General features: G+C 37.1%; 1 protein-coding gene across 1 annotated transcript in view; it reads right to left on the reverse strand.

Moving 5' to 3' along the window:
* Positions 1-6721: 6721 nt before the first annotated feature.
* Positions 6722-24069, reverse strand: part of LOC124525670 (patched domain-containing protein 3-like) — a 39663-nt gene continuing 22315 nt past the window's right edge. The window contains 6 exon segments of the mRNA XM_047098222.1: positions 6722-6957; positions 6960-7002; positions 7004-7419; positions 7422-7643; positions 7646-8238; positions 10807-10950. Coding sequence (XP_046954178.1) covers positions 6722-6957; positions 6960-7002; positions 7004-7419; positions 7422-7643; positions 7646-8238; positions 10807-10950 — 1654 coding nt within the window.

Here is a 24069-nt window from a genome sequence, read left to right on the forward strand (position 1 = left end):
TGGTTGGAGAGGCCTGGAAATTTTTTAAATGGTTTATCCTAGTAATTTTAACAGCTTTTTAAAAATATTTATTTATTTATTTATTTATTTATTTATTTATTTATTTTTAAATGCTTATTTTGAGAGAAGTGAGCAGGGGAGGGGCAGAGAGAGAGAGAGAGGGTGAGAGAGAATCCTGAGCAGGCTTCACATGGAGCCCAACACAGGCCTTGATCCCACAACGGTGAGATCATCACCTGAGCAGAAATCAAGGGTTGGAAACTTAAACAACTGAGCCACCCAGGCTACTCTGCTGGTGTTATTTTTAAATTATGGCTTAGAATTATTATATTTCCTCTTTGGGTGACTATCATCTTTTATTTTTAAAAAAAGCATAGGCTTTGTTATTTATTTTTTTAAGTTTATTTATTTTGAGAGAGAGAGATAGAAACCAGGCAGGGGAGGGGCAGAGAGAGAGGGAGACAGAGAATCCCAAGCAGGTTCCAGGCCATGAGCGCACTGGAGCTCACAAACTGTGAGATCATGACCTGAGTCGAAACCAAGAGTTGTAAGGTTAACTGACCGACCCACCTAGGTGCTCCTGGGTGAACTATCACCTCATGTGTTTTTCTGGTTTACCTTTGGGGCTGTTGGGTTTTCTTCTTCATTTATGGGAACCATTCATGTATTAAAGAAGCGATCACTTTTACCTGTGGTTTGAGTCATGAGCTCTTCCCTCCACCTACTTACCCCTGCCAACTTGCTGGTGACCTCGGTGTATGTTTCTAGGTGAATTAATTAATGTTTTGGTTTCATGAGTTCTACATTTTGCATCATAATACAAAGACTTTTCCCTTTCCTTGATTATAATTATCTACTTAAAAAATGTAAATAACCATCTGCAATTTGTTTTAGTATAATATAAGGTTAAGAATCAATGACATTGAGTGCTTGCTGTCAACTAAAAATTGTGCTATCTTTCTACGATAAGGAATGGCAGTTGAAACATGGCTGCCCAATTTAACAACTGCATTTTCTAGTCCCTTTGACCTACATGTATAGACATGTAGTCTGTAATCAACTACAGAATATAAGTGGAGGTGATGTATGTCACCTACAGGTCAAGACCTGTAAGAGGCTCTCTGTTCCATCTGCCATCTAGACACACAACAGAGGAGTCTATTTAAATTGTGACACCGTATGTTGGCAGGAATCTGGGTCCCTGAACCACCATGATCAGGATAGCTACTCACTGATGAGGAACATCCACTGTGACTGGTACATGAGTGACAAATATACTTCCACTGGGATAAGCCACTAAAGTGTTGGAACCTATTATTAAAGTGGCTAGTATGGCTTTACCAATAAGGCACCCAATGAAGAGATAGCTGACCCTGACCGCTCATGTCTGAGAGCAGTTCATTATATTCAGTGAGTACTCTGCCAACTTCCAGTGAAAGGGAAGTGTTAGTTACACAGCATTTGTAAAGGCTCTGGAAGGGAGGTAGTTTAACTTTCAGAGTTAACCACATGTTAAAGTGAGAATTCTATTTATTGCTCCTGGGTCATCCACATCACTAGACCACACGTGGCAGAAGCTGAAAGCAAAAAGCAGAGGTGTATCAAACCATTCCAGGCTTATTTTAATCGAACTGTTAGTGTTAATACTTCATTTAAAGTAAGACATGCAAATTTAAATTAGGTGGCATACCAAGACAACAGTGGAAAACCAGTTTTTGGCTGCTGGAGATAGAGTTAACAATCACACAGGCAAATTAATAATGACCTATACTCAGCACAATAGGCTTCATTTGTAAATGTGAATGGATAAGCAAAGATTACATCTGAGGAATACATGCAGAAGGAACAAGATGAGCTGATAAAATATGTACAGTAAAGGAACGACAAATATTTGGTGATGAAGCGGAGGTTGAATTTAAAAATATTCAAACATGGCAGTATGTACTTTTTCCTCTCAGCTGTCCACCATCAGCCAGATGTTACAAATGTCTGACTCTTTGAAAAACTACTTTGCAAATCAATCTAGCGCCCTACAACGGTGTTGAACTAGTTTGTGAGTGAGTCCACCATTTGTTCTTGTTGCAATTTGTTCAAAATTCGTTGTGAGTCTTTAATTAAATGTTCAATGAAGGGAACACCAAAGAAACTTAAAGTTTTGAAGCCTTTAGCAAACTGGAATTATCGGAAACGAAGTGTGTGAATAGGAAGCCATTGAATTTATCACTACAAAAGGAAGGAAGGAAAGGAACAAATCAAACAAGGAGAGCTCAGACAGTGTACCTGATTTAATTTTGCAATTTTTTAATTGTGCTTTGTAATTTCTCAAGTTGGGAAAAGAATTTTTTGATGATCTTCAATTTTGGAAAAAAATTTACATTCTGTAATGAATGGAATTAAATGGAAAAGACTTATTATGTTGCAACATCTCCAACTGGTTTGCCAAACATTCAAGATAATCAGAAATAGAGACATCTTATTTGATGAATGTTTTGTAATAAAACATTTGTCAAAGAATGACAATCTCAATGAAATAAAAAAGGACAGTAACGATGAACATATATTGACTGAAATATTCCAATATTTCCAGACACAAAGGCATAATCAATAACGTTCGCAAAGCAGAATTTTTCTGAACTTAACCAGGAATCTCACCATATGTAGAAAGACTATTTTTTCAGTACAATATGGGCTACAGAGAAAAGTCTATTGAAGGTGTCAACAAATTTATTAGTGATGAAATGCAAACTTGAAGAACATTACATTATTATGTACCGACTAAAAATAACAAGAACGTATTTGTAATTGGAGTCCCAGAAGGAGAAGAGACAGACAATGCGACAGAGAAACATTTGAAGAAACAAAGGCTAAAGTATTTCCAAATATGATGGAAAACATCAAGCTACAGGTCTTAAAAGCTCAAGATACCCAAGAAGGCTGAATAGGAAAAACACTACACACAACCACATCATAGTAAAATTGCTGAAAAACAACAATAAAGGAAAAATCTTAAAAACAGCTAGTGAAAAAAGACATATTCCATATGAACAATGTAACAATAGAAGCTGAATTCTAATCAAGAAGACAATACAATGACATTTTTAAAGTGCTGAAGAAACCCTGAAATTCTATATCCAGTTAAAGAATTCTTAAAAAAAAAAAAAAACTAAAGAGAAAGCAAAGGCATTGTTTGTTCCATGACCAAAGAAGAAATCACAAGAGAAATGGAAACTTATCTTGAAAAGAAATGTTGAAAATCACCTATCCTATAAAATTTGTGCATACAGTTAAAATGGTAGTTACAAAGAAATTTATAGTATTAAATGTTTTCTTAAAAAAGATTTCAAATCAGCGATTTAACTTACTACCTTTAAGAGCTGGAAAATTAAGAGAAAATTAAACTTAAAGTAGAAAACAAGGAGGAACATGGGGCTCCTGGCTGGCTCAGTTGGTAGAGCATGCAACTTTTGATCTTGGGGTCAAGAATTCAAGTGCAGCATAGGGCAAGGAGCTTACTTTAAAAAATAAATAAATAAATAAATAAGGAAACCAGAGGAGAACAAAAAGAAGAAGCCAGTGAAGTAGCAAACAGAAAGATAATAGAGGAAATCAATAAAGCCAAAAGATGGTTCTTGGAAAAAATAAAATTGAGAATCCCTCTATCAAGAAACAGAAGGTGGGGGGCGCCCTGGGTGGCTTAGTTGGTTGAGCATCCTGATTTTGGCTCAGGTCATGATCCTGGGGTCGTGAGATGGAGCCCTACTTTGGGTTCCATGTTGAATGCGGCATGTGGAGCCTGCTTGGGATTCTCTCTTTCCCTCTGCCCCTCTCCCCTGCTCGCTCCCTCTCTCAAAATAAAAATAATTTAAAAAAATAGAAGGGATATAATACAAATTAGTATCAAGAGTTACACAGGGGACATCACTAGAGACATTAAAATGATGATAAGAAAATAATCACTTGGCCACTTAATAAAAAGTGGTCATTAAAACATACCAAAACTGATCCAAGAAGAAAATATCTGAATGCCCTTATATTTGTTAAAGAAAGTAAATTTTATTTTATTTACTTATTAAATTTTTTTTTAATGTTTTATTTATTTTTGAGAGAGAGAAAGAGAGAGAGACAGAGTGTGAGTGGGGGATGGGCAGGGAGAGAGGGAGACACAGAATCTGAAGAAGGCTTCAGGCTCCTAGCTGTCAACACAGAGTCCCACATGGGGCTCGAACTCACAAACCATGAGATCATGACCTGAGCCGAAGTCAGACCCTTAACTGACTGAGCCACCCAGCCATCCCCAAAAAAGTACATTTTAAATAAGAAACTTTTCTAGGAAAACTCTGTGCCCAGATGATTTCACTGGTGAATTCTACCAAACATTTAGGTAAGAAATTGTATCAACCATATGTCATATATTTCAGAAAATAGAAGAGGAATATTTTCCAGCTCATTTCCTGAAGGCAGCATAACCCTCATATCAAAATCTGAGGAAGACATTACAAGAAAAGGGAATTGTAGACTAATATCCCTCATGATCATAGGAACAAATGTCATTGACAACATATGAACACCACAAAGACAGCAACATATGAAAATAATAATATGCCATGACCAAATGTAAGTCAACTTAGGAATGCAAAGTGGTGTAATATTAAAAAGTCATTCAACATAAATTGCCACCTTCACAGATTAAAATTAAAAAATGACATGATAATCTTCACAGATGGACAAAAATTATTTGACAAAATTCAATACCCGTTCATGGTAAAACATCTCAGCAAACTAGGACTAGAAAGGACCTTCCTCAAACTGATAGAAATAACTATGAAATATCTCCAGGTAATCATCATATTTAATGATGAAATGTTGAACATTTCCTGTAGAGTTGGGAACAAGGCAGTGAGATGTGGCCTTTAGAAGGTTTTCCCACCTTTTACTGGATGTTTTAAGCAGTAAGCCAAGTAAGAGAGAAAGATTATATTGGAAGAAATAAAATGGCCTTTCTGTGACCTTTACATAATTGCAGATAAAACTACTACAGAAACTACAAAGATCCACACAAACTAATAAATGAACCTAACGAGGTTACACAGATAAGGTAGGTATACCAAAATCCATTGTATTTTTATGTAGTAGTAAAAGCAAAATGGAAAAGGAATTTATTTACAATGCCATAAAGATAAAAATATTTGGAAGTAAATCTACCTAAATCTGTAAGATATTCCTGAGAGAATTAAGGAAGACATAAATAAATGGAGAGATAAACCATGTTCACAGATTAGAATATTCCAAATGGCTAAGATACCTATTTTCCCCAAATTGATCTGTAGATTCACCATAACCCAATCATGAACCCAGAAGGCTTTCTGGTAAATTGACAAGTGATTCTAAAATGAGTATCTAAATGGGAAGAACCTAGAAGAGCCAAAGCAATTTGGAAAAGAAGAAAAATGCTGGATAAATTATACAACCTGACTTCAAGAATTAATATAAAGCTTCAGTAATCAAGGCACTGTGGCATTGGCTTTAGAACAGAGAAACAGATCAATGCACAGAAACAGAGCCACACACACATTGTCAATTGATTCTTTGACAGAGGTCCCAAATTAATCCTGTGCTGAAAATGTAGTGTTTTTACTAATGATGCTGGGACAACTAGATGGATAATTATTATGGGAACATAATGAATTTTCTCCACACTTCTCAACAGATATAGATCTAAGGATCATAGACCCAAATGTAAAATTAAACTATTAGCCTTGAGAAGAAAACATGGATGGATTTTTTTGTGATCTTAGAATAGGCAAAGACTTCTTAGGGAGGACACAGAAAACACTAGCCAAAACAAAAAGATAAATTTGATTTCAAAACTTCAAACACTTCAGTTTGTCAAAATACACCATTAAGAAAAGGCATACAAAGCCCCACACTGTGAGGATTAATAATAAGTTGTACTTTTACATAATAATTATATAGAAAGTATAATGCAATTAATATTCCACTTATATTATAATATATAAAATACTTGAATTCCAGGCATAAACTTGTAACAATGAAACAAAAGGAAAAAATAACTGGAGAGTTATACCTTATGCTTGATTGTATAGACTATAATAAGGATGATAACACTTCCTAATTTAGTAAAGGTATTTTATTTATTTATTTTTTAACGTTTATTCATTTTTGAGAGAGAGAGACACACACAGCAGAGACAGAGCATGAGCAGGGGAGGGGCAGAGCAAGGGAGACACAGAATCGGAAACAGGCTCCAGGCTCTGAGCTGTCAGCACAGAGCCTGACGCGGGGCTCGAACTCATGGACCGCAAGATCATGACCTGAGCCAAAGTCAGATGCTTAATCGAATGAGCCACCCAGGCGCCCGTAGTAAAGATATTTTAATGTAAGACTAATTAATTTTTCTCAGGATATTTTAAGTAACATTTTTATTTATTTATCTTTATTTTTTTCAATATATGGAGTTTATTGTCAAATTGGTTTCCATACAACACCCGGTGCTCATCCCAAAAGGTGCCCTCCTCAATACCCATCACCCACCCTCCCCTCCCTCCCAACCCCCATCAACCCTCAGTTTTAAGTAACATTTTTAAATGGGATTTCCAAGACAAGGAAACATGCCTTTGTTTTTAGTTTATTGACTATTTCAAATAGTGTGTTTTTACCAGATTGGATTGTGGCAAGAAGGAATTGATTTGTTAGTGGATGTTCAAACAAACCTTCAAAAAAAGGTTAAGAATACTGGAATAAAAATTAGGCCATGAGCAGCCCCAAATACCATAACAAGAAACATAATCTTAAAAAATGTCCTGAAGATGTATGCTTTAGCTGCAGATAAAACACACACCCCTATTACTGTTGAAACTGCACTTTGTAACACTGTGTAGCCTAGCAGATACAATGCCTCAATTATTTTTTGGTTTACTGAGGGCTTAGAACTGGAAAAAATGCGTAAGAAATGTGTGCAGAAAAATCGAAAGAAAACCCTATCTATACAAGTGACAAGATTAATCATGGATATGGAATCAAGATTGACATTCCAGAATGCCATGAACCCTGTTACTCCCACAATCACAGAAGCAATAGCAAAAGTTACCCAGAAGGAACACAGTGGATGAGGAATGAACAATAAGGAAACAATGAACATAGCTGAGGATGCAACAATGACATTTCGAACAGTGTTTTCTAATATTGCGGCATACTGATCAAAATACATGAATGCCGGGTTGTACACCATTAGGGGAATTTCACACTTTTCGGCTATGCTTCGTAACTGGAATAACATCATCTCCTTATTGGTTGAAGAAGAAACGCCGATGGTCTGAATGAAGCCCCGGGAAGCAATGATTTCATGTGAAGATGAAATATTAATATCACACATAAAAAGTGGAAAATTTGTTAAAAACTGGGCAAACTGTTTATAAAAGTATTCTTATCATTTACATCTTGCCTGCTATTTTCCATATATTGCACATACTCTCGTAACCAAAACTCTGTAACATTTGTATCTACATAGTCACTGTTTTCCAAATCTGCCAGACATTTTTCCAGTTTTTGCCTAGCATCTTTATCCCAGTAGTCAAGAGTTTCAGTGACAATAACCATAACCCTGGGGCCATAATCCAAAAATAGTCTTCTACTTTAAAAAATCGTGTGGTGTAGGAATCGTCACTTGCCAAATTTCGAAGGTCTAACCCTTCCTGCACTTGGAAACACCCATACATACTACTAATGATGTACAAAATGTATAGAAGCACTACAAAAAACTTGGACTCAGTGCTTGTGAGAAAAGGGCCTAAATAGTCTCTGAAGAACAAAGTCATTGGATGGACATCAGTTTCTTGTTCATCTGGGAGAGAATCACATGGGACAAAGCAGGACTTTTTAAATGAAGAACACTTTTGGTCAGGAGTTTCTGGCTTTTTCAACCAGCGTAGACAGACTACTTCTCTTTTACCATCCAGGGCCATAAATGCTCCAAAACAGGTGATGTTATAAAAATAACCAAAGAGCAGGGTTGTTCCTGTATAAGTGCAAAAGTATTGTACGGACCCGAAAGAGGTCATAATCCCTATATAGAAGGCCAGGACGTTGGTGATAGTGGTGATTGTAATGGACACTGCCACTTTGGAATAGACACTGGACAGCCGCTGTTTGATGTTATCCATGAGGCTGGTCTTCTGCCAGGCAGAAATCATTATAAACATGTCATCAACCCCAACACCTGTTAAAGAAACAAAGAAACAATTTGCATACATATTAATATCTATGAAAAATTAAACACATAAACTCAAACCATCTTCTTTTTCCATCTCTTAGATCTTATTTATCTTGCCTGATCTGTGCTTTGATACTACTACTTTCTCTGGTTGCTTCTGAATCCACAACAGAATCCACCCCTTCCTCTGTAATAACTCTGTGCTTCATTCATACTCTTATTATTTGTACATAGCACAGGATACTCTACTCCTACTCTTCATTTAGGGTGTTGTAATGATGAGTCAGGAAACATGTTGTAGGTGTTAGTCGAAGCAGGATTAGCATTGTATCTTTGATTCTACTGGATGACTTGAAAGACCATTTTCCCTCATAAACCATCTTAATGAATGCACAAACACACGAAGCCAACATTCTGTTGCTTAAAATATAAACTGGACTTATCTATTCTACAGTTAGCATCTAACTAGCAATGTTGGCACCTCTCTCAAGATTTCTACTAGAGTTGACACTACTTTCACTCACGTATACCTTTGTTCCCATGTATATTGATGCAAACTCAATAAAATATATAGGGAAATAAACTGCAATAAAATGCTGATCTAATTTCAATTTGGGGGGATCTTGTGCATGGATTACATGGGAGGGTACTGGGAATTGCAACTTTGCCTCTGATGTTTTACAGGTATGATCAAGAAGATAGAAGAATCTGTATTGACACAAGTCTAAACATTCTGTCATAAACTGCATCCTGACATCCCATGGCTTACTAGCTTTGAGGATTTCACTTGGGCTCAGCAGCACAAAAGGGAAGAATCAGAAGTACTAGGCACCAAGAATGAACTCTTGATATGTATTAGGTATTGAAAAACTAGTTTTGTGATTTATAGAAACTTATTCAGAAATTGTCCCTGAACACTTCTTGAGTTGCTTAAATCTCACACACACACACACACACACACACACACACTCCTATGTACACACGGACTATTCAGTGCTGGTTTATATTAAATCAAGTATATACACTTTAACTATAGTTGTTTATGGCTGTGGGGAATACTGAGGGGCTAAGCGTGGGTGTGTACTAGGTAGGTGTGTCCTGAAGAGTTAGAGTAAATAAGTTGACATCCAGTAAACAGCTTTTCCACTGTCTCCCCGTGGAAACCAAATACTATTCCTCCCAAGTTCCTTACTTTCTAAAATGTAGAATGGATAAAGAAGATGTGGTTTATATATACAGTGGAATACTACTTGGCAATGAGAACAGATGAAATCTGGACATTTGCAGCAACGTGGATGGAACCGGAGGGTATTATGCGAAGTGAAGTAAGTCAGGCAGAGAAGGACAGATACCATATGTTTTCACTCACATGTGGATCCTGAGTAACTTCACAGAAGACCACGGGGGAGGGGGGAGGGGAAAAAAGTTACAGAGAGGGAGGGAGGCAAACCATAAGAGACTCTTAAATACTGAGAACAAACTGAAGGTTGATGGGGGGGTGGGGAGAGGGGAAAGCGGGTGATGGGCATTGAGGAGAGCACCTGTTGGAATGAGCACGGGGTGTTGTATGGAAACCAATCTGACAATAAATTATATTTAACAAAAAATAAATAATTGGTGTCTCTTTAAATTAAAAAAATAAAATATAATATAAACACCTTTGTTTTTCATGCTTATTGTCAAATAAATTCTGGAAGTACAAGAAAATGCAGAGAAAAAGTGTAAACAAGAGTAATTCCACCCTGCATTTTTATGTATATCCATCCAGAATTTGCTCTATACAAATATGCACATATAACTGTATCTCTCTATTTCACACACCTGGTTTCAATACCAGCATTTTTCATTTAACATTATATATCTACCTCCTTTTGAAGACTGGATATGATTCAAAAGTATTAATGTGCTGTGTTTGAGTTGACCAATCCCATGTTGATATGGAATTAGGTTTTCAAAACTTTTCCATTCTAAATAATGCTGAAGTGAACCTACTCGTTCTGCTCTTTGAGTACTTGTCTAACTGTTAAGACAAATTTCTAAAAATGGAATTGTTAAGCCAAAGATATTTGCTGTTTGATGTTTAACTCTTTTGATTTGCTGCAAAATTGGATTTAAAAAAGCGTGTAACAATTTATAATTTTCTCCCAGCAGAATGAGTATTCATTTATATACAACCTTCCTCATATCTTCAATCTTGCTAATATTTATTAATTTAATAAGAAGACAAGGAATCTCACTTTTGGTTTAATTTGCATCCATTCATTAATTGAGAAGTCAAATTAGTTTTTCCCTCTACTTCCAGTGAGGGGTGTGTGTGTGTGTGTGTGTGTGTGTGTGTATGTGTGAACTGCCTGTTCATGTCTCTTGTCTGTGTTTTTCCATCCGGGGTGCTTGATTTTTCTGCCTGTAAACACACACACTTCAATTTGATTTTCTTCTCTTCTGTCACCTCATTTTGGATCTGTGGAGCCACCTGAATATAATTATTTTGCTTAATCTAACATAAATTCCTTCCCTTATCTACCCCATACCCCTACATACACAATGTGTAGCTTCACATTTGGTTTTACTCATCTAGAATAAGAAGTGGTGAATTTGCAACTATGATCACAAATGGCACCCCAATGTACAACATCAGGCCAAAGCCGCTCACCACTGCCAAGGCAGCAGAAATCACTCCCAAGGTTGCAGCCCACATTTTGTTTCGTACACAGTCACTCCTGTTCATTTGGAGGGAAAAATCATGGAATTTGTGGTGGGAGCTTCCACACTGAAATTCCATCAGTTTATAACATTCTCTACTTGGACATCTGTTCAGAAAGCTCTTGGGCGATCATTCCCATACCTGTCTGCTGAAGACCTTTAATTCCCAGGCACTGTCCCAGACCAAGTGGGAAAAAGGGCAGAGGGAGCAGAAAAGCTGTGAATCAGTACTTTTACCAAACTTCCTGAGCAATTCTTCCGCAGCTGGGCAAGCACAAATTCACTCACCACCAGTTCAGAGCCATAAAGATATACCAAATACTTCAGATGGTTAATTACACCCTGATCTTCAAAGAGTGTCAATGGAATACAACAGCAAAGGGAGGGCAAGCTCTAGCAGAGAAAGTACCCATATTCAGTGCTCTTTTCACCCACCCTTGACTCCAAGTAGCCATTGATGCAATTCTAAACAGCTCTTGTATTTCCAAACCAGTTCAATATGTATTGTGATTAACAAAATGTATGAAAGTCTCCTCCTAAAACGTTTTCAGGATTCTTGTCTACTGGTGAAGAGGGCTCTAGGAAAGTTGCTACTAATTACAAAAGAATTAGAAATGTAGTCCATTAAAAAAAAGTTTATTTATGGGGCGCCTGGGTGGCTCAGTCAGTTAAACAACTGACTTTGGCTCAGGTCATGACCTCATGGTTTGTGGGTTTGAGCCCCATGTTCAGCTCTGTGCTGATGGTTTGGAGCTGGGAGCCTGCTTTGGACTTGTCTCCCCTCTCTCTGCCCCTGCCCTGTTCATTCTCTCTCTGTCTCAAAAATAAATAAATGTTTAAAAAATGTTACGTTTACTTATTTATTTTTGAGAGAGAGCAAAGTGGGGGAGAGGCAGAGAGACAGAGAGAGAGAGAGAGAGAGAGAGACTACCAATCAGGCTCCACACTACCAGTGCAGAGCCTGATGTGGGGCTTGAACCCACAAACAATGAGATCATGACCTGAGCCAAAGTCAGACACTTAACCATCTGAGCCACCCAGGTGCCCCTCCAGTCCATTTTTAATAAAACAGCCTGTGCCTTTTTCTTTGCTGGACCAACAAAAATGGGAATATATAGGCAGCATTTTAAAGTATGGATTCAGCACTTTACCTACCCAATAACCACAATATTACATTTGAAAATATTGACAACCACCTCTGGTTTTATATTTTGCTTTTTTGTTAACTGCTTCAAAACAAATGACTGATACTTGTCTCTAGATATTTTTAGGAGGAGAGAGAAACTACGTTTGGATTGAAGACTAGGAGAGTCAACTATGGAAATAGAAGCACTGATTCCAATACAGCAACATGACCATGACCTTTAGGCAAGACAACAGTAAAATAGCTAATCTTTCTTATTCTGCAAAAAAATTTCTACACCATGGTTTTATTTATTTATTTTTTTCAACACACCAGTGCTATGAGTTAAACTCAGGGCCCCAAACCAACCACATGTGCAAAATTCCAGAGCAAAAGTAAAATTCCTTGTTAGAATAAAATTTGATTATAATGAATACTTTCTTAAAACAACAATGTTGTTTTATAGCAGCTTGAAATAAGAAAGTAACAAAGATGAACTTTGAAATCAGAAAGATGAATGAGTTACATATGACATTCCATCTTTCAAGTTTCTGGATTTTTTGGTATAAAATTTTCAGATGATGTAAGGGCGGCAGTGAAGTATATTATTGCCTGTAGTGACTTTATTTTGACTACGTGCTGAGTTGACTTTGTCTAAATGATCTTTATTTTAATGTGCAATAGACAATGGAAGGAAAGATTTTAAGATGGAACGCTGCAGGAGTTTGGTGAATACACTTGCAGATATTCCGGTCTCCAAGAAAGTTTTTTTTTTTTAAGTTCATTTCTCTTGAGAGAGAGAGGCTGACAGAGAGAGACAGAGAGAGAGAGAATGGCAAGCAGGCTCCACACTGTCAGCGCAGAACATGAAGTGGGGCTCAAACCCATGAACCACGAGATCATGACCTGAGCCGAAGCCTAGAGTCAAGACGCTTGGCTGACAGAGCCACCCAGGCACCCCTGAGAAGGATTTTGTTTCAGGCAGTTTATCAGAATGACCTAGGGAAGTCTTAGAACTTTAGATCTCCTGGAGCCTGGCTATGCAGATCCTAATTCAGTAGGTTGGTAGGGAAGCTGCAGAATCTTTATGTCTAAAACCTTCCCCAGATGACTCCAGTGCAGGCAGCCAGATGGCCAACCTTCTGAATGTTTTATTTACCTGACAGGAAGGGCTAAATTAGAACTTATTCTTAGACAACAATCCATATGTTTGCTAAGAGATCCACATCTTCCTTCAAAGGTAATGATGTTTCTCATAAGTAAACAACAGTTTACAGTGTATTTGAGAAGGGAAAGATTTTCCAGCTTGTTTCAGAAACAGATCTAATATTTGGCGTAAATGTTGTCATGTCCAAAATGTGAGACAATTTTGAAGGAGTCAAGAAGATCAATATACCACTACTTGCTGTAGAATGAGGTTCAAGCTAGAGCATATACCTGAAAAAGTTTGTTCATATGACTTCACAATCAGACAATAAATACGGAACCCTAAAATAGGTGCAAATAAGGGTTCTGTGTGAGGTAAATGCATATGTGCAAGGATAACCTTCATATGTAAGTGTAAATGAGTCAGGCAGGATGGGCAACGTCTTAGGGACTGTCTAGGAGGCTATTGTCCAGACCAGAGATAAGAGATTCTCAGTGATAACAGAAGAGGTAAGAGTGGGAGATGTCCTAGGAATTTACAAACACACTCAAAGGAGAATTGGTTTTATTTTAAAGCCTAGAGAAGGCATGTATTGAAGCATCGTGGCAGCAGCTGTGCCTTAAGGATTTCCCTCCTCCCTTTCTTTTTCTCCTTGGACATGCTCCAACTAACTTAGCAAGATGGGAAGCAGGAAGAGAAGGGATAGAAGAGGGCTGGCGAACCAACAGAATGGCAGAAGATATTTGCAAATGACATATAACATAAAGGCTTATTATCCAAAACCTATAAAGAACTTACCAAACTCAACACCTGAAATAATCCAGTGAAGAAATAGCCAGAAGACACGATTAGACCAAAGAAGGCATCCAGATGGCCAACAGACACATGAAAAGATACTCAACGTCACTCAACATCAGGGAAATACAAATCAAAACCACAGTGAGATACCACCTCACACCAGAGTGGCTAAAATTAACAACTCAGGAAACAACAGATGTTGGCAAGGATGTGGAGAAATGGGAACCCTCTTGCACTGTGGTGGGAAGGCAAACCCTCTTGCACTGTGGGTGGGAATGCACAATTGGTGCAGCTGCTCTGGAAAACAAAGTATCCAAAGGATACAGGAGTGCTGATTCATGGGGGCACATGAACCCCAATGTTTATAGCAGTGCTATCAACAATAGCCAAAATACAGAAAGAGCCCAAATGTCCATCAACTGATGAATGGATAAAGAAGATGTGGCTTATGGGGCGGCTGGGTGGCTCAGTCGGTTAAGCGGCCGACTTCGGCTCAGGTCATGATCTCGCGGTCCGTGAGTTCGAGCCCAGCGTCGGGCTCTGTGCTGACAGCTCAGAGCCTGGAGCCTGTTTCAGATTCTGTGTCTCCACTCTCTGACCCTCCCCCGTCCATGCTCTGTCTCTCTCTGTCTCAAAAATAAATAAATAAACGTTAAAAAATTACAAAAAAAAAAAAGATGTGGTTTATACATAGAATGGAACAATACTTGAAAATGAGAAAGAATGAAATATTGCCATTTGCAACTACGTGGATGGAACTAGAGGGTGTTATGCTAAGCAAAATTAGTCAGAGAAAGACAAATATCATGTGACTTCACTCATATGAGGACTTTAATATACAAAACATAAGGGAAGGGATGCAAAAATAATACAAAAACAGGGAGAGGGACAAAACATGAGACTCTTAAATATGGAGAACAAACAGGGTTACTGTTGTAGGAGGAGTTGTGGGAGGGGGAATGGGCTCTATGGGTAAGGGCATTAAAGAACCTACTTCTGAAATCATTGTTGCAATAATACGCTAACTAACTTGGATGTAAATTTCAAAAATAAATTAAATTTTAAAAATTTAAAAAAGATGTGGTTTATATATACAATGGAATACTACTTGGCAATGAGAAAGAATGAAATCTTGCCATTTGCAACAACGTGGATAGAACTGGAGGGTATTATGCTAAGTGAAATAAGTCAGTCAGAGAAAGAGAGATATCGTATGTTTTCACTCATATGTCGAATCTGAGAAACTTAACAGAAGTCCACGAGGGAAGGGAAGGGTAAAAAATCATTTCAAACAGAGAGGGAGGCAAACCGTAAGAGACTCTTAAATACAGAGAACTGAGGCTTGATTTGGGGGGGTGAGGTGAGGGGAAAATTGGTAATGGGCATTGAGGAGGGCACTTGTTGGGATGAGCACTGGGTGTTATATGTCAGCGAAGAATCACGGGAATCTACCCTGAAACCAAGAGCACACTGTGTCCACTGTATGTCAGCTAACTTGACAATAAATTATATTCAGGAAAAAAAAAAGAAGAGAACTGGTAAGCTCCTTTCTCCCCATTAAGGGCTATCCCATGCAGCATGCTCTAGCAAAGGGTGCTGGAGGGCACCTTAACTTTAAATCAAGTCACCAATTTTGTTTATTACATGGACCTGGACATGGACATTTTAACTCTGACTGGAGGATTTTGTCCTACCTGCTAATGACCACAAAAGTCACATAGCCTGTCTGAGTTTTCATGGGGCAGAGGAAGATCTTGCTCTTACCCACAAAACTTAAAGGGAACAAAGGGAGACAAAAATAAAGTTGCATTATGTTTATACCTCATGAGTCCTATATGTTTCATATGCTGGTTACATAAACACAAAGTCTTCAAAGACAAATAAATATAAATCATTTTCTAGGGGTGTGTGGCTGGCTCAGTCGGTTAAGCATCCAACTCTTGGTTTTGGCTCAGGTCATGATCTCCTGGTTTGTGAGTTCAAGCCCTGTGTCGGGCTCTGCTCTGAAAGCACAGAGCCTGCTTGGGATTCTTTCTCTCCCTTTCTCTCTGCCTCTCCTCTGCTCACTCAACCATGCTCTCTCTTTCAAATTAAATAAATATTAAAAAAATCATTTTCTAATTGCCTAGAGTGTAAGATTTTCTGTACCACTGTCCATAATTATTAGTAAAGATAAGCGAGAATTGATATAAATGTGTATCTTCAGAACCAACTACCTAGTAGGAAAGTTTTGTCAAGCCAATTGTTGGTACCTTGGAGATTCCACACTAGGTTAACATTATTTTTATACTCTAATGACTTTAACAAGACTGAATTTGGTCTTTTTTCCTTCCCATCCTTCCTCCCCTATTTTCTCCCTCCCTCCCTCTCACCCTTCCTTCTTAGTTTTTTGATTTTGTTTGTTTTCTAGGGAATGTGGTCTTTCTTTCCAAAATAACAAAGTTGTGAGGCAGTTTATTAACTCTAACGAGATACCCATCATGGTTAACTCCCTCTACCTACTGGGGCCTTATGTTTCTCTACCTGAAAATCTAGAGAGTTGAATTATATCATTTGTTCCCAAGTCTGCCTATACAGGAGAATCAATTAAAGACATTTTTGAAATATAGATTTTCAGACTGAAACCCCAGAGACTTGATTCAATAGGTGGCTTCAGAATAAGTAGGTGTAGAGTCCTCTCTGGAACTCTGCTGTGAGAATCACTCAATTAATATATTCTATGGGGTTACTTCTACAACGAAATACTGGTGTTTGCTGATATTTTCAGTATTTTAGCTTTCTGATTACAAGAGCTCAAACTAACCCTAATGCCTAGATAACAATTTTTAAGTGCTTAACAAGGTAAACCCCACATCCGAACAATGGGGACACCCAAGTCAATTAAATTAGAGGTTGATTTTTTATATAGTTAAAAGTACTCGTTCAAATTTATACAGAAATAAGGACTTGTTTAATTCTATCAGCATGTCTGCTTCCAAATGGAACAATTAATCACAATTGGCACAATATGTAAAGTAAAAACCATATGCCAAATCAAACAAAACTGGCCATAGTTTCTTTATTTGTTTTTACGATTCCATCTGATTGCACACTATTGCCAATGGGGGTTGGGGAGAAAAGAAAGTTTAAAAAGTAAGAGTTTAGTGCTGGATATCAGCAAAACATGGCGTAGGAATTTCCCAAGTCTCATCCCGACAAAGAAATATAGAAAAACGGGCATATATTTTCAGAATTCTGTGAACTCTGGAAAGCAGTCAAAAGCTTACAGCAACTAAGCAAGCGCTAAATGAAAGAAAATCAGGGGAGTACTTCAAAATAGTAGGAATGTTTTATAGTGATTTTACATGCCCTGTCTCCTTCTCCAGTGTGATAGTCGCCTTAAAGTGGCAGTGATCATAATGTGGCAGATACGTTAAAGTGGCCCCAGTCCCAAATTGTCCCTCAGACAGCAGGGATCTTAAAGTGGTAACAGCTCATGTTACCATGATGGAGCCATTTCCCTGTTTTTGGAGGAAGCAGAGCAGAGGTTATTCCTAAAATAGTTTATATGTCTGTTCTAATCTATTTGGGGGCTACCTGAAGGACTGATGCAAGGCACTCCTCTGTTTTGTCTAACTCAAAACTCAGGTTGAGAAAGCTGGAAACACCACAAGTTGAATGAACAAGCCTCATGTGCATAGAGCAAAAGATTATAGCTCAAAAATACAAAAGACTGCCTATGGAAAAAGATGAGGAGCATTTCTCTGGGAATTTAGGAGATTAAAAAGCTCTCAGTTATACTGGGGAATTTAGAAAATTACCCAGGGCAAGATGTATGCTCACAAAAGACCTAAGAAGACCCTAAGCTTTCACCTAGGGCTGATCCCTAGGTACAGTGTAAGCCTTGGTAAGTGTTGGAGGTTCCAGGCACAGAACCATTTTGCAAACACTGGGAGAGCTCCTGGCATCCAAGGAAATCTATGTCAAAACACTAGCTAAGGTACAGAAACTTCAGTGAACACGAAAAACAATAATTACAGTCTTTCGATAATAGTTTCGGAAAATCACAAAGAAAATGGACCACTAATCTTAAATAAACACGTAGGAAAACAACAGAAAACCCTGGGGAGCGTGGAAACTGATTTCCAGTTAGCCAAATGTCCAGTTTTCTACACAACCACCACCACCACCAATAACAAATCACAAGGTATATAAAGATAGAGGAGAGTGTGGTTCAAACTATGTGTGAAACAAAATAAATAGACAGAAATCATCCTTGAGGAAAGACAGAGCTAGGACTTACTAGACAAAGACTATAAACACTTTTCTAAACATGCTTACAGAGCTAAAGAAGAGCTCTGACAAGGAAATAAGAAAAACAATGTATGAGCAAAATAATAATATAAAGAGGTAGAAATTTTTAAAGGAACCAAACAGAAATTCTGGAACTGAAAAATACAATAACTGAAATGACAGAACACAAACCCAAAAACACTAGACGCATTCAACAGCAGGTCTAATAGGCAGAAGAATCAGTGAACTGAAAATAGGACAATTGAAATGTATGGAGTCTAAGAGACATAAAGAAAAAAGGATGAAGAAAAGTGAGAAGAACCTCAGAGATCTGTGGGCCTACCAGCCAGTAGATCAACATACACATTATGGGAGTTCCAGGAGAGAGAAGAAAGGAGGCAGGAAGAATATTTAAAGAAATAATGGCTGAAAACTTCCCAAATTTGGTAGAAGATATGAAGCTACAAATCCGAGAAGCTTAATGAAGTTCAGATAGGATGAACTCAAAAAGACCCAGACTGAGAACATGATAATCAAATCACTGAAAGCCAAAGGCAAAGAGAGTCTTGGAAGCACTGAGAGAGGAGCAACTCACCAAATATAAGGGACCCTTAATAAGTGTAAAAGCTGATTGCTTATTAGAAACCATGGAGGCAAGGAGACAATGGGATATTTATAGTGCTTAAAGAAGAAAAAAAAAACCATCAACTGAAATTCTGTATTCATCAAAACTGTCCTTCAAAAATGAAGGAGAAATTAAGACATTCCAGATAAACAAGAGCTAAGCGGGCTTGTTAATTAGACCTGCCCTATATGAGATGGTAAAAGGAATCCTTCAGGCTGGATAGGAAGAACAATAAAAAGTAATGCTAAGTCATATGAGGAAACATAGGTCTTGGTCAAATATAACAGCAAGTATTATTATATTTTTGGTTTATAACCCTACATTTTATTACCTACAGAATTTAGAACATAAAAATAATTATAACTCTGTTATTGGGCATAGAGTGTATAAAGACATAATTTGTGACAACAACAACATAAAGAGTGGGGGACAGAGGTGTACAGAAGCAGCAGATTTGTGTGTTTTTGAAGTTAAGTTGGTATCAGTTTAATGTAGGTTGTTTTAAACTTAGAATTATATGAATCAGCATGGTAACCATAAAGAAAATCTCACAAAATCATGGCAAAAGGAAATGAGAAGAGAATCAAACAACTCATTAGAAAAACAGAAACTAAACATAGAAAAAGGGATAATGGATGAAGTGAGGGACAAAAAAACTGTATGATACACAGAATACAAATAGCAAAATAGCAGAAGTCCTTCCTTGTCAGCAGTTATTTTAAATGTAAATGGATTAAACTCTTGAATAAAAGGGTAGAAATTGACAGAAGGGATAACATAACATGATTCAACTATATGCTGTCTACAAGAGACTCATTATAGATCCAAAGACATAAATAGATTGAAAGCTAAAGGATGGAGAAAGATATTCCATATAAATATAACCAAAGGAGGGCAGGATTGAATACACTTCTATAAGACAAAATAGATTTTATTTTAAAAACTGTTAAAAGAGACAAAGAAGGGCCTTTTATATTGATGAAAAGAACAATTCATCAAGAAGATTCATCTACAAACATACATGCACTGCCAATAGAGACCCAAAAATGAAACAAATATTAACAGATTTGTAGACAGAAATAGACGGAGAATTCAATATGCCACTTTCAATAATGTGTAAAACATCTAGGCCAATAATCTGTAAGGAAACAGAAGAAATGGACAACACTAAATAAATTAGACCTTACAGAGATATATACAACACTCAACCCAATGATAGAAGAATATACATTATTCTCAAGTGAACATGAAACATTCTCTGGAATACAGCATACGTTAGGTCACAAAACAAGTCTGAAAATGTAAAAATATTGAAATTACCCAGTGTGTCTTTTTAACCAACAATGGAATGGAGCTACAAATCAATAATAGAGGGAAAACTGGATAATTCAAAATGTATGGAAATTAGGCAACTCACTATCAAATAACCAGGGGGTCAAAGAATAAATCACAAGGGAAATTAGAAAATACTTAGCAAAAAATGAAAATAAAGACACAGCAAAACATAACTTACAGGATATAGCAACACTAGTGCTCATAGGTAAATTTATACTACATTAAAAAAGAACAAAAAGGTCTTCAATCACCTTACGGTACTAGACATATCGCAGAAATAGAAACAAAATAAAACAAAACAAAACCCAAAGCTAACAAGGAAGGAAATGAAAAGATTAGAATAGAGATCTATGCAATTGAGACTAGAAAAACAATGGAGAGAACCAACAAAGCCAGAAATCGATTATTTAAAAAGATAAACAAATTGATAAACTCTTATCTACAGTGACAAAGAAAAAAGAAGACAGAAATAACTAAATCAGATATGAAATTGAAGACATTACTACTAACCTTAGAGAAATATGAAGGAGTATAAAAGAACACTATAGGGTTGTCTGGGTGGCTCAGTTGGTTGAGCTCCGACTTTGTCTCAGGTCATGATCTCACGATTGATGGTTTTGAGCCCTGCATGGGGCTCACTGCTGTCAGTGCAGAGCCCGCTTTGGATCCTCTGCCCCCGCCCCCCGCCACCTCTCTCCCTCTCGAGCACTCTCTCTCAAAAATAAATAAACATTAAAAAAATAAAGAATGCTATAAACAACTTATGCCAACAAACTATATGAAATGCACAAATTTCTAGAAACACCTAAATGACCTAAACTGACTCAAGATGAAATAGAAAACCTCAACAGACATTGAATAAGTAAAAAGAGTGAATCAGTAATCAAAAACCACCCAAAAAGAAAAGTCCAAGACCAGATGGCTTCACTGGTAAATTTTACTAAACATGTAAAGAAGAAGTAACACCGATCCTTCTCAAGTCCTTCCAAAAAGTTGAAAAGGAAGAAACACTCTCTAACTCATTCTATGAGACCAACATTACACTGATACCAATCCCAGACAAAGGTTACAAGAAGAAAACTACAGATCAATATCTTATGAATGTAGATTCAAATGTCCTTAATAATATTCTGCAAACCCAATTCAATAGCACGTTAAAAAGATTATACATCATTACCGACTAGGATTTATCCCAGGAATGCAAGAGTGGTTCAACATGGGAAAAAATCAATCAAGTAACATATCACGCTAATAGAACAAAGGATAAAATCTACATGATCATCTCAATAGATGCAAAAAAGGCATTTGACAAAATCCAACACCCAATTATGATTTTAAAAAAACACCCTCAAAAACAAGGAATAGAAAGGAACTTCCTCAAAATGATAGGGACCATTATAAGAACTGAATATCTAACAATATAATCCAAAGTGAAAGCTGAAAGATTTCCCTTCAAAATCAGGAACAAGATAAAGATGCCCACTTTCACCAATGACACTTGACATTGAAGTGGAAGTGCTATCCAGAGGAATTAAATAAGAAATGGAAATAAAAGGAATCCAAATTGGAAATGAAGAAGTATAACGATCCCTTTTCACAGATTACATGATTCTGTATATGAAAATTCCCAAGAAACCACAATAAAACTAATAGAGTTAATAAACAAATTGAGCAAAGCTGCAGGATACAAGATCAACACACAAATACCAGTTGTGTTTCTATATACGTGCAATGAACAATCCAAAAATGAAATGAAAAAAGCAATTCCATTTAGTGTCTAAAAGAATAAAATATTTAAGCAACCTTATTGATAAGAATGTGGTAATTGCTGGGGACTTTAACACCCCACTTACAGAAATGGATAGATCATCTAGACACACGGTCAATAAAGAAACAAGGGCCCTGAATGAGACACTGGATCAGATGGACTTGACAGATCTATTTAGAACTCTGCATCCCAAAGCAACAGAATATACTTTCTTCTCGAGTGCACATGGAACATTCTCCAAGATAGATCATATACTGGGTCACAAAACAGCCCTTCATAAGTTTACAAGAATTGAAATTATACCATGCATACTTTCAGACCACAATGCTATGAAGCTTGAAATCAACCACAGGAAAAAGTCTGGAAAACCTCCAAAAGCATGGAGGTTAAAGAACACCCTACTAACGAATGAGTGGGTCAACCACGCAATTAGAGAAGAAATCAAAAAATATATGGAAACAAACGAAAATGAAAATACAACAATCCAAACGCTTTGGGACGCAGCGAAGGCAGTCCTGAGAGGAAAATACATTGCAATCCAGGCCTATCTCAAGAAACAAGAAAAATCCCAAATACAAAATCTAACAGCACACCTAAAGGAACTAGAAGCAGAACAGCAAAGGCAGCCTAAACCCAGCAGAAGAAGAGAAATAATAAAGATCATAGCAGAAATAAACAATATAGAATCTAAAAAAACTGTAGAGCAGATCAACGAAACCAAGAGTTGGTTTTTTGAAAAAATAAACAAAATTGACAAACCGCTAGCCAGGCTTCTCAAAAAGAAAAGGGAGATGACCCAAATAGATAAAATCATGAATGAAAATGGAATTATTACAACCAATCCCTCAGAGATACAAACAATTATCAGGGAATACTATGAAAAATTATATGCCAACAAATTGGACAACCTGGAAGAAATGGACAAATTCCTGAACACCCACACTCTTCCAAAACTCAATCAGGAGGAAATAGAAAGCTTGAACAGACCCATAACCAGCGAAGAAATTGAATCGGTTATCAAAAATCTCCCAACAAATAAGAGTCCAGGACCAGATGGCTTCCCAGGGGAGTTCTACCAGACGTTTAAAGCAGAGATAATACCTATCCTTCTCAAGCTATTCCAAGAAATAGAAAGGGAAGGAAAACTTCCAGACTCATTCTATGAAGCCAGTGTTACTTTGATTCCTAAACCAGACAGAGACCCAGTAAAAAAAGAGAACTACAGGCCAATATCCCTGATGAATATGGATGCCAAAATTCTCAATAAGATACTAGCAAATCGAATTCAACAGCATATAAAAAGAATTATTCACCATGATCAAGTGGGATTCATTCCTGGGATGCAGGGCTGGTTCAACATTCGCAAATCAATCAACGTGATACATCACATTAACAAAAAAAAAAGAGAAGAACCATATGATCCTGTCAATCGATGCAGAAAAGGCCTTTGACAAAATCCAGCACCCTTTCTTAATAAAAACCCTAGAGAAAGTCGGGATAGAAGGAACATACTTAAAGATCATAAAAGCCATTTATGAAAAGCCCACAGCTAACATCATCCTCAACGGGGAAAAACTGAGAGCTTTTTCCCTGAGATCAGGAACACGACAGGGATGCCCACTCTCACCGTTGTTGTTTAACATAGTGCTGGAAGTTCTAGCATCAGCAATCAGACAACGAAAGGAAATCAAAGGCATCAAATTGGCAAAGATGAAGTCAAGCTTTCGCTTTTTGCAGATGACATGATATTATACATGGAAAATCCGATAGACTCCACCAAAAGTCTGCTAGAACTGATACATGAATTCAGCAAAGTTGCAGGATACAAAATCAATGTACAGAAATCAGTTGCATTCTTATCCACTAACAATGAAGCAACAGAAAGACAAATAAAGAAACTGATCGCATTCACAATTGCACCAAGAAGCATAAAATACCTAGGAATAAATCTAACCAAAGATGTAAAGGATCTGTATGCTGAAAACTATAGAAAGCTTATGAAGGTAATTGAAGAAGATTTAAAGAAATGGAAAGACATTCCCTGCTCATGGATTGGAAAAATAAATAT

Source organism: Lynx rufus, unplaced genomic scaffold (assembly GCF_022079265.1).
Source record: "Lynx rufus isolate CCGP_SWC_20201006 ecotype Redwood Valley unplaced genomic scaffold, mLynRuf1.p SCAF_45, whole genome shotgun sequence".
Taxonomy (NCBI): domain Eukaryota; kingdom Metazoa; phylum Chordata; class Mammalia; order Carnivora; family Felidae; genus Lynx; species Lynx rufus.